This window comes from Corvus cornix, chromosome 21, assembly GCF_000738735.6.
Source record: "Corvus cornix cornix isolate S_Up_H32 chromosome 21, ASM73873v5, whole genome shotgun sequence".
In the NCBI taxonomy this organism is placed as follows: domain Eukaryota; kingdom Metazoa; phylum Chordata; class Aves; order Passeriformes; family Corvidae; genus Corvus; species Corvus cornix.
Window position 1 is genome coordinate 290,064 of NC_046350.1, and position 19,022 is coordinate 309,085.

General features: G+C 50.4%; 2 protein-coding genes across 3 annotated transcripts; one reads left to right on the plus strand and one right to left on the minus strand.

The window, feature by feature from the left end:
• Window positions 1–1,623: 1,623 nt before the first annotated feature.
• Window positions 1,624–8,443, plus strand: UBXN10 (UBX domain protein 10). The gene is made up of 2 exons (XM_039564020.1): window positions 1,624–1,679; window positions 4,419–8,443. The coding sequence occupies exon 2, from the start codon at window positions 4,424–4,426 to the stop codon at window positions 5,276–5,278; it is 855 nt and encodes a 284-aa protein (XP_039419954.1). The 5' UTR covers window positions 1,624–1,679; window positions 4,419–4,423; the 3' UTR covers window positions 5,279–8,443.
• Window positions 7,423–18,728, minus strand: LOC104697558 (ATP-dependent RNA helicase DDX19B). 2 transcript variants are annotated; one of them, XM_039564019.1, is made up of 12 exons: window positions 18,614–18,728; window positions 17,621–17,669; window positions 17,196–17,249; window positions 16,189–16,324; window positions 14,294–14,386; window positions 13,605–13,707; window positions 12,945–13,059; window positions 12,611–12,788; window positions 11,985–12,222; window positions 10,454–10,616; window positions 9,669–9,860; window positions 7,423–9,256 (listed from the first exon to the last, which is right to left on the minus strand). In XM_039564019.1, the coding sequence occupies exons 1-12, from the start codon at window positions 18,668–18,670 to the stop codon at window positions 9,195–9,197; spliced, it is 1,440 nt and encodes a 479-aa protein (XP_039419953.1). In that variant the 5' UTR covers window positions 18,671–18,728; the 3' UTR covers window positions 7,423–9,194. The 2 variants fall into 2 exon arrangements, with proteins under 2 accessions (XP_039419953.1, XP_019149237.1); XM_019293692.2 differs by lacking the exons at window positions 17,196–17,249; window positions 17,621–17,669; window positions 18,614–18,728 and adding an exon at window positions 16,852–17,023.
• Window positions 18,729–19,022: the final 294 nt, after the last annotated feature.

The window sequence follows — 19,022 nt, forward strand, 5'->3', positions numbered from 1 at the left end:
AAGCAGAGCCGAGTATCGCCCACCCATCTGTTTGTTCAGGGCCCTATTGAGGTGTAAATACCCCGCGTGCTTTGATCTGCAACGCGCCCGTTTTCCCAGCAGCGTTGCTACACATCCTGGCCTGTGGTGAGCTGATAGGAAGCTATTTCCCTAATTATTTTATTTATTTTCAGTGCGCAGGTTCGCCTTGATCCTCCCGCCCCGCAGGGTGGGGACCCCAAGTTTATGGTGGATATTTATTGCTTGTTTCTTGCTGCCTTCGATGGGCATCTGTTAGTGGGGGCTTGAAGTAGGAGTGGGTTTAGAAAGGGATTAACGGGGAGAGATGGGAAGGTCGGTGTTTTGTGGGGTGTTCCCAGAAAGAAAACTGACTCAGGGATCATTTGTAGTCGGGGGGATCAGGAGGACTCCCCCTCCCTCCCAGCTGCAGCTTTCCCAGCACAAACTCCCCCACAAGAGTTGTTTTAGATCCCCGCGTGATCTTGTGGGTGAAGTGTAATTTTTTAAGGTGTTTTCATCACAATTCGTGAGTTTGGGGTTTATTTGTCTGCTTTTATTCAGCGGTCACTGAATAATGTCACAGGGAGGTTAAACTTGTCTTGGTGCTCCCATCCTGCTGCCTTTGCTCAGGACGAGCTGTAACGCCTTGGTTTCAAAGCACTGGGGTTCAACCCCAGATCTGGGTATTTAAGCAGGGTGACACCATTGTGGTTTTGCTTTGGGTGGGTTGGAGGAATGAGAATTCCTGCGGGAGGGCTGGGACACCCCGGGTTCCACAGTCACCCGTGGGTGGAGTTTGGGAGAGGCCCCTGCGCCACCCCTGCTCCCCCCCTGCGCCACCCCTGCTCCCCCCCGAGCCACCCCCTGCTCCCCCTGAGCCACCCCCTTCGTGGTGGGCGAAGCCCCCGGAACCTTCCCAACGTCACGGGGCTGCTCCTGTGCCATGCCGAGGCCTGAGGCCGTGTCACGGCCCCGTGCAGAGCCCACAGCGGGTCACGGCTGTCCCTGAGCCTGGGGACGTCCCCCGGGACCACACTGGGACATCCCAGCTGTTCCCAGCCCTGGTTCCATCATCCCCGCAACATCCTGGTTGTTCCCATCCCTGTATCCACCCCGGGACATCCCAGCTGTTCCCAGCCCTCGATCCATCTCTGGATCCACCCCGGGACATCCCGGCTGTCCCATTCCTGCCTGCTCCCATCTCCGTTCCCATCCATTCCCATCCCCATTCCCGTTCCCATCTGTTCCCGTTCCCATCCATTCCCATCTCCGTTCCCATCCATTCCCATTCCCATTCCCATTCCCATTCCCGTTCCCATGCATTCCCATCCCGTTCCTGTTCCCATCCATTCCCATTCCTGTCCTGTTTCCATCCATCCCCGTTCCCATCCCTATTCCCGTTCCCGTTCCCCGTTCCCGTTCCCGTTCCCGTTCCCGTTCCCATCCATTCCCGTTCCCGTCCCCGTTCCCGTTCCCGTTCCCGTTCCCGTTCCCGTTCCCGTTCCCGTTCCCATCCATTCCCGTTCCCCGTTCCCGTTCCCGTTCCCGTTCCCGTTCCCGTTCCCGTTCCCGTTCCCGTTCCCGCGTGCGCCGGGGGGCGGGGCGGGGCGGGGCGTCGCGCGCGCCCGGAAGTGCCGCGGTCGCCACGGCAACGGCGTCGTGCGGCGGGCGCGGGGCAGGTGAGGGCCGGCGGGGCCGGTGCGGGACCGGGGCCGGGGCCGGGGCTGGGAACGGGGGCCGGGGGAGGGACCGGGGTCTGGCTCCGGGTCTGTGCAGCCGCGCTCGAGGGCCGGGCTCTGCCGGCGGGGCTGCGCTGCTGCCGTGGGGCCCGGCTGTGGCCCCGGTCAGGCTGTGGCACTGAGGGCTCTGCCTGGGGCTGTGCCAGCCCTCACCAGGACAAGGGGCAGCAGGCAGGGACTGATGTCCAGGAAGTTCCACCCGAACATAAGGAAGAACTTCTTTAAACACCTGGAATGCATTGCCCAGAGAGGGTGTGGAGTGTCCCTCACTGGAGATGTTCCGGACCCATCGGCAGAATCCCGTGTGCTGTGCTCTGGGCTGACCCTGCTGGAGCAGGGAGGTGGCACCAGATGAGCTGCCATTGTCCCTTCCAGCCTGACCCAGCCTGTGATCCCGTGCTGTAGGTCGGGGGTGGGAAGTGCCCACCTCCCAGGCCCTGGGGTCACCGTTTTGGGGGCACCTCCGTGGCTGCGGTTCCCCATCCCACCCCTCAGCAGACCCCGTGTTTTCAGCCTCTCCTCTCTCACACCGTGCTGGGGCGGTACAGACACTCGCGGAGGGTCTCACCAGGGCTTTGCCAGGTTGGTTGGTTGGTTGGGGGTTTATTCTTGGAAGTGGCAGCATCACTGGGGATATTTGTAGGTGCTCCCGTGTGCTTGGGAGTTCTCCCTCAGCGCGTTGTTGCCTTGGAGTTCATTTGTTAGCGGCAGTAAAGGGAAGGCACAGCCCCCGTCCCTCCCACAGGCTCCGGGGAAACTGGGGTGGGTCACCTCGGCGAGTGTCCCTGTCCAGCTCCGCTGGAGGCTCGGGACGGGCAGGTCTGTCAGCTGGGGCTGGGCAGGGTGTGCTGGGACTCTGCCTTGGCCGAGCTGAGCTGGAGGAGAAATCAGGTGTTAAATAACAAACACATTGCTGGCAAAGCGCCACAGGGGCTGTTCCCTCTGTTAGTTTGGTTTAGAATAGAACCCCAGAAGGGGTTGGGTTCGAAGGGAACCTAAAGCCCATCTTGTTCCATCCCCTGCCATGGGCAGGGTCTCCTTCCACTCTCCCAGGCTGCTCCAAGCCCCGTCCAGCCTGGCCTTGGACACTTCCAGGGATCCAGGGACATCCACAGCTTCTCTGGGCACCCTGTGCCAGGGCCTCCCCAACCTCACAGGGTTCCTTCCCAATATCCCATCTAACCCTGCCCTCTGTCATTGGAAAGCCATTCCCCCTTGTCCTGGCACTCCAAGCCCTTGGAAGAAGTCTCTCTCCATCTTTCCTGTCAGCTGCCTTCAGGTACTGGAAGGCCACAGTTAGGTCATCCTGGAGCCTTCTCTCTCCGGGCTGAACAATCCCAGTTCTTTCAGCCTTTCCTCCCAGCAGAGCTGCTCCATCCCTCTGATCATCCTGGTGCCTCCTCTGGACTCTCTCCAGCAGCTCCATGTCCTTCCCTTGCTGGGGACCCTTGATCTGGAGGCAGCTCTGTAGGTCGTTCTCCCAGAGCTGCTCTTCATCCCTTCTCCACCCAGGTGTGCCTGGGATTGGCCCAACCCGGCTGTAAGGTTTTGCCCTTGGCTTTGCTGACCTCGGTGAGGTTTGCATTAACCCGCTCGCTGCTGGGGTGACAAACAGCAGCTGAGTGTGACTGTGTCATTTCTGGAGAATGCCAAGCAATCCAAGGTGACTTTTTTTCCCCCCCCTCAGTAAATGCTGCCATGAAACCCACAGGAACAGAAGATGAGGTTCCCTGTGGCACTTCTCCAAAGTGTTGTTGTGAGGTTGTGACCCCATGGCCGGGCTGCCTGTCCTGGCATAGCCGAGTGCTCCGAGTGCAGCTTCCTTTGGGGAACACGCAGCAGATCGTGGCTTCCTCCTCAGTGGAGGTTCTATCACAGAACCACGGAATATTCTGAGCTGGAAAGGGCCCACAAGGATCATCCAGTCCAGCTCCTGGCCCTGCACAGACACTCCAACAATCCCACCCTGGGCATCCCTGGCAGCGCTGCCCAAACGCTTCTGGAGCTCTGGCAGCCTCGGGGCCGTGCCCATTCCCTGGGGAGCCTGGGCAGTGCCCAGCACCCTCTGGGGGAAGAACCTTTCCTGAGATCCAACCTAAACCCCCCTGACAGGGCTCCTGCCATTCCCTCAGGTAAATCATTCACTGTTAAGCAGCTTTTGGTCACAGGAGAGTCAGAACAGGTTTCTGTGTATTGAGTCAGGGTTTTTCAATCTCAGTGGTCTTGAGATCTCTCTAAAATATGAAGTGTAGTTAGTCTTATCCGAAAATCCGCAATGGGAACTGAATCTGCCACTGCAGGAACAGTGGAAAGGCCAGAGCTGTGCTCGGAGCTTCACTCATCTCCCGTTTGCACTGAGTTTCCAGCTTCAGAAGAAAAGAATTGTTCTTTCCATCAAAGGAAAGAACATTCAGTGGCTAAGGGCGCAACCTCCCAAAGCTCTGGGTCAACTTTCCACAGTTCCTGCCAAACCCAGTCCCTACAAATAACACATCTCCCACCCTCTGTGACTCAGCCCTTACTGCACCACAGGGTTGCTGCGTGCCCACGCCGTGATACCCCAGATTTATTCTATTATGACCTGACACGCAGCACAAGGTGGGAGTCACAGGGAGATTGAACTTTCTAGAGTCTTCCTGGCCAGTTCCCGTAACTTTTCCCTCTGCTCCCGGCCCGCAGGTGCGATGGCCACAGCGGCTTTCCTGGACTCGGCACCAGCTCAGCTCTGCTTCCCTCTGGGCACAGCCACTCTGCCGTGGGCCAGCGCTGTCACCATGCACGTCACCAGGCCCAAATCTGCCAAGGGACAGAGGCGAAGCATGAGCCACCCTCAGGGCATGGAAGCCTGTCCGTGCCACGTGCCGGCAGCCTCTCCTCGGGAATTAGTGAACAGCCGGAGAGCATCACTCACAAAACCGGCGTTCCCACCCAGCCAGGTGTCTCCTGAGAAAATCCCAAAGCTCCTGCAGCAAGTGCCTTTGAAGACCTCCTCGTCCCTGAACAAGTACCGGGTGCTCCCCTCCATTGTCCGGAAGGGCACAGGGAGCGACGCCGTGGAAGCGCTGGCTGAACGGACCAACCGGCTGGAAGTGAGTGAGGGGCAGGAGGACGCTCCAGAAGGCATCAAGACTCTTTCTGGAGAACAGGGATCTGCCAGCACATTGTCAGGAAGTGACATTCCCACTGAGGGGAGCTCACACATGCACTGTGCCCCCGAGCAGTGGGGACAGCAAGCGAGGCAGGAGAGCCCTTGGATGCCCCCTGCAAGCCTGGAAGAGCCACACGTGCTGCTCGCTGTGCGGTCTCCCTCTGGGCAGAGGTTTGAGCACCACTTCAAACCCTCTGATAGTCTCCAGACAGTCCTTGCTGTGGCAGGACAGAAATTGTTGGCCAACTACCAACACTGCAGTGTTGAAACCATGGAGGTGCCCCGCAGGAGCTTCTCTGACCTTACAAAGTCCCTTCAGGAATGTGGGATCCTCCACAAGTCCCTGCTGTGCATCCGACAGGATGAGCATCGTGATGCAGCAGATCTTTAGGCACACAGAGATGCCTTGGGTTGTTCTGCCCAGTGGGGTGCATTGCTGCTTCCAAAAAACTGAGTCTGATGTTTCTTGTGCCTACTTCTTTATCTTCCATCTCCCACAAAATCCCTGTGAAGCAGAGTTATGGCTATGTCTTGAAATAGTATTTCAGATGCATAAACCTGATTGATACAGAGCAGCTTGAGTCAAAGTGCCATCACAAATTTCTGCCTCAGTACCACCAACCTTCAGCCTTTTTGGTTTGTTGAAGTTGCTAATGTTCTTTGAAAACTCAAGTTTCCAAGGCCTTTCCCCTTGTCCTTTTCTATATTTTGGGAAGGTACCACTTCTCTGAATGCAGAAGCACCATTTGGGAAAGTAGAAACAGAACTGGTTTAGCTACAGGACCACCTTCACTAGCTTCTCATTATCCTAAACATCTTCTCAAGAGACTGAAAAGGCGACCAAACCCCAAAACCATCTGGAAATAACAGTAATGACACATTAACGGGTTATTGTGAAGTATTAAATTGCAAGAGTGATCGGAAAATACCTGTGAGGGCTCAGGTCTTTCTGGGTAACCTCAGTCCAGCTCTTAACTGTGACTAAATCATCTTTTTAAGAACAAGTAATTATTATTTTGGCTGTCTTGAGAAGCAGCAGGATTTTCTCCGTAGCTTTCCTTCTCTTATTCGGCTCATGTGATCCGTAGGTAAGAACAGATGGATCGTTAAGGGATGTTACAGATAATTCCATTTAACACCTCTACACTGAAGCGAGTTAGTCTGAGAAGCAAGTGCTGCTTTGGGAGTTTTTAAGTAAGGTATTAATGGGATTTGATGGGAACTGGTTCAAGGAGTAAGCCATCTTTTACTAAACCATCATTAAAAGGCTGGTTGGGTGCCTTGGCAGGTTTAGGCAAACACAATGTGCTGGTGCTAAAACAAGAAGTATCTCCTAGTTTCTAATGGCATTTCAAAGGCAGTAATTTTTAATCTCCTTAAAGTATGAACCACTTGCCACACAGATGAGTGAGTTTAAATGTTTTGAGACAAACCCAATTTATTTTGAAGCTCAGTGTAACTTGCCAAACCAACTCAGCACAGGAGCAGAAAGCTGATGCTGGCACTGGCTACGTGTGGAACCTGATGCTAAATCAGTACTGAGGGTCCAGCAGCTTTGTAAAGGCAGTACCTGATGGAACAGTGGTACCTGCTGCTGTTGGTGATGGGAATCGCTCAGCAGCAGTCCCAGATATCGAAACACATGGACGCCTTCAGCAGAGCCACAAAGTATTTCATTGGAGAAGGGACCACTTTCCATGTTCCTTCAGTGTTAGGTAGTTAATTCCCTTTCTCTGCCTGTTGTCTGTACTGTGTTACTCCTACATTTCGGAGTGCTTCCATCCTGTGTTAAATAAAACCTTTTAGGCTGAAACTTGAACGTCAGATGATTTACGTGAGCTGAGGTTTATCCATCACACCAGCTCTTAAGAAACCTTTAATTCGATGGCAAATGCTCAGGGGCTGCCCAAATCGGCCTTTGGATGGTCAGCTGCCCTCCACACCATCTTCCTGGAGTTTGTATCTGCATCCCGTGCTGGATGCAAGATTGGAGCCAAGGAGGAAGCACTCTGGATCAGAGACAAGCTGGGGACCACCAGTCAGACAATTCAATAACTTGGCTCCCAGTGGACTTATCCTGCTAGAGGATGTTCCTCCTGGATATCTAAGACAAAGCTGGATGAGTTTGGTTCTAATCACCTCACTAAGCCTACAGCATCTCCAAAGATGGGCAGTAAGTATCAAGTCTTGATCTAGGCAAGCACAGCACAGGGAAAACACTTCTTTTCTCCCTCAGTTCTCCTCCTCTTCCCTTCACAACTGTTCTGGGAAGATTTTAGCAGCAACTCTGCCAAGCCCAGAACAAGAAGCACAGCGGGGAAGAACAATATTTATCTGACCTCATTTATTGTGTGGCATCATTTAACAGCCTTCTTTGTGGGAATCTTTTAAGAATTTCAGCATTAAAATTCAGTCTGTTACAGGATGAGAAGGTCATAAATACAAAACTTACCAGGACTTTTGGCTGGGAACGTCCTTACCTGAGGCTTTTTAAAAACACCAACAAAGTATTCAAGCAAGAAGTCAGCACAGGGATTGTTCAGTATGTGTTCTTTAATTCCAATTAAAAGTACATTAGAAACAGCACACAGGACCAGCAGCAGCTTCCATGACAATTCAACCCAATACTCTGCTGTCACCAGGTCATTCAGCTGTACTAGGAAAGTAGGTGATTAAATCAAGTCTTCCACTCCACACGAAAGCACTCACTCACCTGCCACTTTAAATAGGATTCCAACAGAATAAAAATAGATACACCCCAGAATACAAAAAGTTTAATTTTAAGCTGTTTTTTTTTTTTTCTTCACTAAAGCCTTTATACAAATTGATAAAAGGGTGCACATTTCCTAAAATTTTAGGTACATTTTAAATGAGCCTTTTTTTACTTGGTAAAAGGATCCATGTTCCTGTCTTTGAACAGAATATGATGGCCAAAATTGCAAAGAAAACAATTCAGTTTAAATTTACAATTTATACATTTGTTTTGACATGATTCCCACACTGAGTAGCAGGCCCATGGCTGCTCACGCATGTCCCATTTCCCCCCAACAAAGAGCTGTGCACCCGAAGTTCTGGTTCAGGAGCCTCCTTCTCCTGGAGACTGGGCTGGGGGAACAGCCCACAGCTTCCAGCTGTGTGCACCAGAGTGGTTCCAACACACAGGAGGTGTCATCCTTCCTTCTCCAGGAGTTGTGAATCCTTCCTTCTCCATGGAACACCCTGGGGCAGGGACCAATGACCTATTTTGCACTATGGAGCACTTCCCACCTGCAATTTGGCTGAGCAATTTAACTCAAAACTCTGGTACTGAAACATACTGTAACAGGTAAATTCAGTGTTTTAAGGGTAAATTCTTTTGGTCAATCCAGGCTATCATGATTTTTTTTTTTGTTCTTTTATTCCTGTATCTGATGGGTGAAGCCCAACAGCTCTGTACATTATCCATGCTGAGCTTCACAGCACGGTGCATTTAATCACATGGTGAATTTAATTCACAGAGGTGAATTTAATCAGACAGTTCATTAGTACAGTTCCTTTCATACTGCCCCTCCCACCCCACCCACCCACACCGTAGCCAGGTTAAACACTTGGGATGAACTTCTGTAGTGTCACCACCACCCACGTCACGGAGAGCGGCCATCCCAACAAATCCAGGACAAAGGAAAATACTGCCCAGCAAAAGCAACACGGCACCTGTGTCTGCGAGGAGGAGCTACTGGAGACATCCTCAGGACAATTTACGGAAGGAAAAGCAGGGCAAATCCATCAGGAAGCCAGAAATGAGTCTTAAAGAGCTCAGGGGAGTGCCAAAGAGAATGACATCCTAATTTGTACAAGTTGAGTACTTAGCCAAAAACCAGCTGCCTTGTTTGGGGCTTTTGTTTTTTGGTTTTTTTTTTCCTTTCCTAATGTCCATTATATGTTCAGCTGTTGAATTGAAACTGATCAGGTTAATGCTGCACATTATTCCAATTAAAGGCAAGAATGTTTTTTTTTTTCTTTTAAAATTTTAGATAATTCCCTATTGCCTCTCTTTTGGCAAGTGTATTTCTCAGAATTCCAAAGATCATCCCATTTTAAGGCTAAACTAAGAAATGTTAAAAGCTTCTGTAAACATTTCCTCTTTCTCCCCATAGTTGCACAATTTGAAGTCCAACTGCAATTTTGAAAATGAGGTAATTTTTGTCTACTCATATCTTGAAGAGTCCTTTTCGGGACGAGCCGAGAGGCTGTGCCAATCCAAACGCTGATCCAATTGTAGTGGGAGAGCTTCCACAGCAGGGCACACACCAGTTCCAGCAGCTATTTCAGTTATTTATCTTCTCAATTTCATCCAAGTCGTCAGTATCCAATTTGTTTATCTTTTTGTCTGGGAAAGAAGAGAAATAAGTCAGATTTTGTAACACTGAGCAGAGAAGGGAACAATGCTCTCCCCAGCTGGACGTCAGTTCTGCTTTATCAGGGAATGTTCAGTCAGGTTTTAAAAACACAAAACTGTTTCCTTTTAGCAAAGGCCCCTCTGGGTACTCCAGTGTTACCCACCCCTGGAACATCCACTTCCAAGGACTACCCAGGCAGCCAGCAAACACAGCCTGATTTATTCTGCTCCTGTCACAGGCAGCAGGTCACAATCCCAAGTGACACTACACCAAACACACCTGCTGTGCTCCTCTGCCACCCGCTTAAGGCTCCACAAACACTCCTCAGACCTGCTCAGCATCCACCGAGTCCAATTCTGCAGCAATTCAGCAGCTTAAAGAAGAAAGCCTGAGGGTACGTACTGAAATGTTCCTGGATTCTGTTGAGAATGTTCATGCTGTGCTTGCTGTCCACCATGTTAATGGCCAGCCCTCGCTTGCCAAAGCGGCCGGTGCGGCCGATCCGGTGCAGGTAGGTCTCGTTATCTGGATTTCCATCCTTGTCCACAGGAAGGTCAAAATTGATAACAACAGAGACCTGCTCTACATCGATCCCTGACAAAAAGAAAGCATCAGGTTACACAACTTCACTTAAATCCTTTTAGAGTAGGAACAGCCTCCTCAGACTCTGAAATGGAGCTTTTCCACAATATTCCTACAGGGTACTTGGAAATAAAACCTGTCGAGCTGGTAGAGAATCCCACTGGAACAGCCAAAGGCACTTATGTATTTTGGAAACACTCTTCCTCTGCAAAGCTCTGAAGACCACTTGTTTTTTCCAAGTAGGATCCTGTCTTAACTGTCTAGGATGTCAAATTACACCACAAATTCCTGCTGGGACAGTGAACTGGATTTCGCTATTTTCAGTTTTCCATACTTGGGCACTTGCTCACTGCAAACCCTGAAGGTCAGCAAGGGCAAGGCAGGCTTGGTGCCAGATTCTCACAGGATGGACTTGTCCATCTCAAGCAGCAGGAAACCAACAAGGAATCCTGTGTTTGCCCACAGGCACACAGTGTAAGGACACCAATTTCTCCCAACTGGAACCCCTGAGGAGGCGAATTCTCCCTCCGAGCTGGCCAGGGGTGTGTGTTATCTTAGGGAGTGCTGCTTCCAGCCCTCCCTGGCCCTGGTCTGCTGTGTCCTACCTCTGGCACAGACGTTTGTGGTCACCAGCACCTTCTCCTTGCCCTCTCGGAAGCGCTCGATCACGGCAGCTCTCTGCTCCACCATCATCTCCCCGCTGAGCAATGCCACCTGATGGCCCTCCCTGGACAGCTCTGCCGCCAGCCACCCCGCTGTCTTCCGAGTCTGGAACACATGTAGATACAAAAATGCTGCTAGCAAGGATTTTCTTGCTATTTTCCAAGTCCGTGAGAGACTCTTCTCTCTCACAGAAGAGGTAGCAGAGTATGTAAACAACCAAACCACCTGCAACCTTGAAAAGTCTTGTTTATAGTACAGTAGAAAAATATTTTGACAGTGGATGTTTTAGGATTTTAGCCAATCACCCCAAGGGGTGGCTGGTCCTTTGTCCAATTAGACTATGAAGAATAAAGTCTGTAAAAGAGTTTGTAAAATAATTAAATAAATCAATCTTGCTGCACAATTCCTGCCTTTTGGATGTTCTCTCCTCCTCCTCCCTATGGCTGTGGGACACGGTGATATACCCTAGGGCCCAGGCCTGCGGTAATAAACACACAGCCAGCCCCACATTTGGGAGGGGGTTTTAATGCTGGAAAGCAGCAATAAACCTCTCTGGGGGCCCACTGGAAGCTCAGTGGCTGCTCAGTTTTTGTCCCCGTTACAAACTGTATCAGAAGGAGGACAATACACCTCTGCCACCACAGGAGCCCTTGATTAATAAAGGACATGTTTTCTTCGTGCTCTGCTCCTTTGATTTCACCCTGCTGGAGACTGACATTACACATGTACACTGAAAACTCCTGAAAATTGTCACAAAACCACAACTACTCAGCTTGGAAAACGGCAGGGTCAGACCTGAACGCAGCTGTGAAATCCCACAGAGGCTCTGCACAGCCTTGCATTAAACAGTTCCCAATTATGATACAGTTTTTTGAGCTCCAATTATGTCTTGACACAGCCTAAAAGCAAACTGCTGCAGCAGATTCCAAACACTTTCATCCTGTCTGTCTCACTTTGCCTGGCTCTTCTGTGCTGTCAGCACTGATTTTTCCCTAAAAGTTATTATGGTGGCTTCCAGAAAAAGAAAACAAAGTCAGTGTGATTCACAGTGAGATCCCAGAGGTGTATCCTCAATTACCTGAGGGAAATGGAGTCCCAGGAACAGCTCTGTATCAGCTACAGAAGCAAAAGACTTCCCAATCCCTCATTCTGCCCTATTTTCACCCATTTTCCAACCCCACTTTTTTTCAGTAGTTCAGAGTTTTGGAAAAACGTGCATTACTCTGATCTTTGCTTCAGAGGACTTCAGGGATAACAATGACCTTTCAGGAATACAAAAGTCCAGTGCTGCCTCCTGGATGGACAAACCCAGAGAATCAAACCAGCCAGTGCTAACATGGCTTTCAGGATTTCAATCCAAGACGGAGCCAGAGAAGCCACAAAGGGCAATTTTGTTCTTACTTTCTGGCTTGGTTTTGGCACTAGCAGACACAGAGGGGGTCACTAGGACTGACGTTCCCTGGAAGCACTCACGTGGCAGAAGATCATGGCCTGGGCGATGGTGATGGCGCCGTAGATGTTACAGAGGGCCCGGAACTTCTCATCTCTGTTATTGCACAGAACGTAATACTGCTTGATGGTGTCCAGGGTCTCCTCCTCGCGCTTCAGTTTGATAATGTTTGGGTCAGGAACAACTTTTTGAGCAAACTTCCACACAGAATCCTCAAAAGTAGCTGAGAACAGGAGCATCTGGCAGTCCCTGGGAAGCATTCTGAAAGAAAGAGAAATAGGGAGAGTTCTCACACAACACTGTCATCTCCTGATATCCTGATGGAATTCATGCTACGGGCAAAGGAGAACCATAACCCTGGAACCAGTTATTTCAGTGGCTGGAAAGACTAATACCAATCTTACCCACCCAGGATCACTCCCTCATGGACCACAGGCACCCACACTTGCCTTCTTAAAAAGGAATAAACCCTACTCCTGGGACAGGATTTTTATCCTGTAAGGAAATGGAACTGCTTGTCATCCTCTCACATTGTGCCTCTATTAACCACCAGGACTAGAGCTGATCTGTCATTTAAATCTTGTTGCTTCATCGGTGAGGACACAGGTCCCGAGTGCAGCCCCGCCGTCCCTGTGGCACCGGTCCGTACCTCTGGATGCGGATGCTCTGGTCCTGGTGGCCCTGGGTCGCGATCATCACATCCGCCTCATCCAGCACAAACACCTTGATCTTCTTGGGATCGATGAATTTCAGTTTGGAACACCAGTCCAGCACGGTGCCGGGTGTGCCGATTACGATCTGCTCCGAGATCTTCTGCCCCCTCTCCACTGCCGAGACAGAAGGAAGGGCTGCTCTAGGGTGGCTGTGCAGGCAGGGAAATGCTCTGGCCCTCTCGGACCCAGCTATTTCACCACCTGGCTGCTCTGGTGCACCTGAGGAGTCTCATTCTCTCATTCCTGTTTGTAATGTTTCCCCTTACTCACGTTTGTTGCCTCGGACAGCGTACGCAAGTTTCAGCTCCGGGTAGAAGTTTCCCATCTGTTCAATCACTTTCCCTGTTTGAAGTGCCAGCTCGTATGTTGGGGAAAGGCACAAACACTGGAGAAACAGAAGGATAATGAGTGAGATGATCAACATCCAGGACAACACTATCATACCTGCTTTTTAAAATCCTTGTTGAAGTTTTCTTCAAGATGAACAGGCAAGTGGCTGAACAGTTTCTCAACCATTCCATGAGGAAATCGGATTTAAAAAGTCCTTTCTGGGCATTGTCTGCTCTGTTGTCACAGTTACCTTCTCTTCCACCCCAAACCCACTTATCCAACCCCCTTCAGGCTGCACTACTTCTCTGATTTAAGTCCTCCCAGAAAGATTTAACTCCTCACAGAGCAATGGCATCCTGTGTGATGCATGGGAAGGACTGACAGGAACAAGCTTTAAGCACAATCCCCATCTTTTGCACTGAAGGCATTTTGATAAACCCCCAAACCTCCATCCCCTTTAAAGAGTTTAAAGAAATAACGCCATGGCCCCATCAAGCCATGAATTTACATCTGAAGGCCTCCCAGCAGCTCAGGCTCTTCACTAGATGGCACTGCACCACCACGGAACGCCCCGAACCAGCCACATCCCACAAACTTTACCTGTGGATACTTGTTCCCAGGCTCAACCCTGCTGAGCATGGCCAGGACGAAGGCAGCTGTCTTGCCAGTACCGGACTGCGACTGTGCGATGAGGTTCTGCGGGCTGGGGGCACAGCAGGCACAGCTCAGAGGGTGAAGCACCACGGTGGCATTTGAATCCTGTCACATTTACCCCTGCTCTGGATCCATGGCCAACTTGACCAGCTATGCTCCATGGGGCAGGAATTACCTCCTGCCCAACGCTCCCTTCAGCGTGTCTCAATTATGAAGATTTGGAAGCAGAACTGTGGTTATCTCTCAGTATTTCCCATTTCAGTCTTCCCCAGTGTCTCAGTATCGCACACATTCCAGCTCAGGGTTGTGGAGAGGAAAACCAGCACCTCAGCTACTCCCACCGACCTGGGATTTCTGAGCTATTTCCTATTATTTCTTCCCAAACTAATGAGGAAAATGGGAATGCCCTCCCAAACAGCACAGCACTGCATGTTCAGTACCAGCCCTAGGAAAAGGATGAATCCAGGGCTGTTGTCACACAGTTAATAACCACAGAAACACCGTGGCATGGGAACCCTTTCTACATACCCCAAGAGTTTCTCCATCACCCTCCTCCCATCCAAAATTCAGGAGCAGCACACTGAACCTTTCAAATCCTTCTATTCTGGTAGGGAGTAGGAAGAATGTGTACGTACGGTTCAGCAAGCATCATGGGCAGGGCATTCTCTTGGATCTTAGATGGTCTGTTGAAGCCCATGGCATAGACTCCTTGCAGGAGCTGTGGTTTCCTGAAAAGAGAAATTTTTATATTGAGACCTATTAAAGTCCATTTAGTTTTCATTTGTGTAAAAAAAAATGTGAGAAAAACCCTTGAGAAGATGGCCTAGAGCTGTCCCTGCTACAATCCCACCTGTGAAACAACTATGGTCAGCATCTGGAACCACAAGTGACAGCAGAAGTTTGGACAGGAAGCTTTGGAAAATCCCCTGGATTTAGTAAGTCAGCCTGCCTGTCCCAGCTCGAGGGCAAAGCCTGTGTCTAAGGCCAGCACTGCTTGTTCAAAGCAGCTTTTCAGACAATCCAGGAATCCCAGAGCAGAAAGCATTAATCCTGTCCTTCAGGCCAATCCCATTTCCTCAGCCATACCTAAGCTTGGTGCCAAAATTATCACTCCTCGATGACTCAAACACAGGACGAAGTGATCTCAGTATGTGAGGAACAGGATGAAGGGATCATGAGATCATTGCAAGGACTTCAGGAAGTCGTGTGGATTCTGTAATACAACTGAGCGAAGCTGGCTCAGGTAAATGCTCAGGTAAATTAGCTCAGTTTGCTGTGACTACACCTTGTGATCCGTGGGTGCAAGCCAGCCCTCACACCCAGAACTGAATGGTGACACTGCTGGCCAGCAAACTCTCATCTACTGCTTTCTCTTGAGGGAGCTTTCTACTCTCAGCAGACACTTGTGTAGATAAGGAGACCCCAGAACAACCTAAATCCAGGTTATGGTGCTGGAAACTCTCAGCTGATGACCTCCGAGTGCTCCCTGGAGGCTGGGAGTGCTCTCAGAAGGGCTCTCCTTTCAAAGCAGGTTACAGGTCTCCTGCCTGCATTTCCCACTGCAGTAACTTCCTATTCAGCACAACGGGCTTTTGCAAAAATCCTGTATTACTTTCCAATGATGGCTGGAACAAAAGCTCTTTGAAAACGTAACCTTGTGCTGCTCCAAGCAAGGACACACAAAGCCCAACTCTGCACCAGTTGCCAAGGATACCCCGAGTCATAACAAAATGAAGACTCAATTAGGCTGGCTGTCCCTGTCATTAACTCCCTGGGATTGTTTGCCTTTTGAAACACAGGAATTAGTCTAACAGGCACTGCAGGACCTCAGCTTCTTTTTGTAGACGTTCAACCACTAACACCAACAAAGCAAAACATCCTGACATTTCAGAGGGAGAATGCTCCTTAGCTCCCATTTCCCTGTAGAGCTTGTAGAGCAACAAACCTGAGATCAATGTGAGCACAACAGTCCCAACAGGACACACTCTCCAAAATATATCCATCTGTCATGCCTTAAATACACTTATCATCACTTGAAAGCTGCACTGGTAAAGGTTTCCAGTGGGAAAGAAGTCAGAAAAGACTGGTCTCTCCAGTACATAAATCCAGTATTGCTGGAAAAGATAAGCTTTTCCCTTTGTGCTGTCACTGCTGTTGTTTCAGATGGAAACCCCCACCAGGCACCCAGATAAACCAACTCTCCTTGCATTTAAATAATACAAATGATACTCATTTATTAATGACACCTTGGCAGTAACCTGAAACACAAACCCATGTACTTTTGAGTGGTGTCTCCTATGCAACCAGGGAATTTTTCAGGACGTGAGGAAAGGTTCCAACTACCTGATGGGCTCCAAACTCACACCTGCCCTGGTAGTTTTAGTAGAACTGCTCTTCCAGAGTTTACTAATAAGGCTGCCCACAACAAACTGGAAAATACAGTTATAAGGGAGCCTATTTAATGTATCTGATCCCAGGATTTAACAGCTCCATGCAGAGAAGGTTCTGGCTCATCCCAGCAGGCACTTACAGGCGCAGCTCCTCGAAAGACTTGACGGAGTAGAGGGGTGATGTGGGGTCCCTCTGCAGCACCTCCACCTGATTTGTGGTGTCAACCAGGTTACTGCGGATCAGCTTGTTCAGTAAGGACTGGGCAGCTCTGTCCTCTAGGAAAGGAGGTGGAAAACATAAATCCATCAGTCACAGCCTGCTCCAGGTCTTGCTCCCACTGAACTCCTGAGCCAGTTAAAAGGGACAAAATCCCTCCAAATACTGAAATTCTTCATTAGAGTGTAATGGCTTGAAGAGCCCAAACTTCCTGGATGAGACATCAAGAGATCCCAGAGATTCCCCCTTTTAATACCCAGGAAGACAAACCAAATGAGCACTGTTCTAAGGGGGCCTTTAACAGATCCAGATTTCTGCTTATTTAAGACTATTTTAGCTTTAGCATCTACCTGGGACAGCGTAAGGCCGCCTCGAGCCTCACTCTGACATGTGGGCACACACCTCTTAGGGTTTTATTTTCAAGGAAATTTTGAGGATAAATGGTACTTTAAAAGATTCCAGAGCTGAAACACAAGGGCTGAGGATAAGGGAGATCCAAACAAGGTTAAACTGCTGCACTCTGGGGTTTTGCTACTAGATCTGCTCCCTAAAACCACCTTCTGAAAGATTTCGAGCCGTTACCCACCTCTGAACAGCCACTGCATAAACGCAACTTGTTGGTTGCTACAGCAATCCCAGCTCCAGGTTATCCAATTGCTCCTGTATCCAGTCCTGCCTTGAGGATACTGCTATCCCCTTATTTCTCTCCACTCTAATCCAGGAGTCTCCCAAGTTATTACAGGACACAATGCCTTTAAAAGTATTATGGAGGAAGGACATGTCTTACAATTAAGTCCTTGGGGCAGGATACAAGATCAGCGGTCCTGAGACATAAGGCAGACTTACTTTAAGCATATATTAAAACAATATAATCACAATTAATAATTATATTAATTTCCTTGCCAAAGCTTTTTTCAGGAAAGCACTTACCCTTCTCCTCATCCTCCGTCTTCTCCACATTGTCATCTGCCTTGACAACGGCACCTGAATTGGAACAGTTTTGGGGGGCACAGGTGAGGTCAGGCCTCAGGGACAGCCCACACCCCCAGAGCTTTGGAATATCGTGGGAAAAGCTACAAAACAGCTCATTTTCCTGAGGAGAACTGCCCTGTTCCATTGCTGTGCAGAGGAAACCCAGGCTCCAAGTGGAGTTTAGCAACCTCAGCAACGGATTCTGCTCACACAGCTCCCTGAAGACACCACAATATTTAGTCTGTGCTGCTGCTTAGTCTCAGCTCTTCTGGAATTTCATGATTTATCAGGAATTTACTTTGTCAGCAGCGCTCTGAACTCCACAGGGGGAACATTCCACCCTTTCCAACTTTTCCAACCCCATCTGAGCAGCTGGAACTCACCATTGGCATCTGGTTTGGTTTTTTCATCCTTCAGGTGTAAAGTGCTCAGCTAGAAATGAGGAAAAACACAAGATCAGAGAAATTCAAAGGCTCCCTATATTCTAACTCCAGCCAGGAAAACCTAAGCTTTGGATTTATAAAGTACTGCACAAACCCTGCTCAGCTGGAAGGGATGAAGACACAAGAGGAACTTGATTTCAAGAGTTTTAATACAACTATTTCTAAGCAAGAGTTTTAACACAAATACAAGTTTTTATAAGCTGTAAGAACAACACAGAGAAGGGCTTGTTTTCTGTCCTGTAGCCTCCACTCCCTAATAGTTCTGCTGATGGAAAACGGGAGAAAATCAGCATTCCAGGATGGAAACGGGATCCACGCACAGTCCTGGCCAGCACAAGCTACCCCAGGATGAGTTTGTTTCACCACCTGAGATGTACAGGGAGAGCAACCCCGAGGGTCTTCCCCATATCCAGGGGCCCAGTAAGGGTTCTGTGCCCAAGCACAGTGGTTGAGCAGCTCAGAAGAAATAGAAAACAATTCTTTTGAGGCACAAAGTTGCATCTTTTCATTAAAGAAATATGAGAGAAAGAGAGAATTTTTTTGGATGCTGGAAGACAGAGCTGAGGCTGGGTGAGTGCCTGAAGCGGTGCAGTGTCTGGATGGAGAGTGAGGGGGACGGCAAGGACGTCTTTGCCCTTTGGATATGCAAAAAATGGATGAAGGCGAAGAAACTGAAAAAATAATGGTAAGTAAAAAAAAAAATTTAAATGGGGTTTTTGCTTATAAAAGAAGAGCCCAAGCCCAGGGACAACCCGACACCCCGGGCCCTCCCCATTCCCACGGCAGAAAACGGGGAGAAAAAGGGTTTCCCCGATCGCTGTTTTCTGTGAGGAGGCGGCGGGGGCCGCGCGGCCCAGGAGACCCCGCGCCGCTGGACCGGGCCGGGCCGGGCCGGGCCCTCCCGAGCCCCCGCGGGCCCCGGCGCGAACTCACCGACTCGGCCGCCGCCTCCTGCTCGTCCACGGCCAGGGCCCACGAGTCGGTGGCCATGGCCGGCCCGGGGTGGCCGCAGCAGCCGCGATGGCGCCGGGCGGGAGCGGCGCCTGCGCGCCCGCGGCACCGCCCCGCCACCGCCCGGACCCGCGAACCGCGGCCGCGCACCGGCGTTCCGGGGGCAGCGCGTTCCGGGGGCGACGGAGAGAGGGGATTGGGGGGCTGAGGGGTGAGATCGGGGGGTGTCTGAGGTGGGGGGAGGTGGACACGGTGTGGGGTGAGGCCTGTGTGGGGCTGTGAGCCCTGTGTGCTCTGTGGGGCCGTGAGCCCTGTGTGGGGTGAGGCTGTGAGCCCTGTGTGGGGGTGAGGCTGTGAGCCCTGTGTGGGGCTGTGAGCCCTGTGTGGGGTG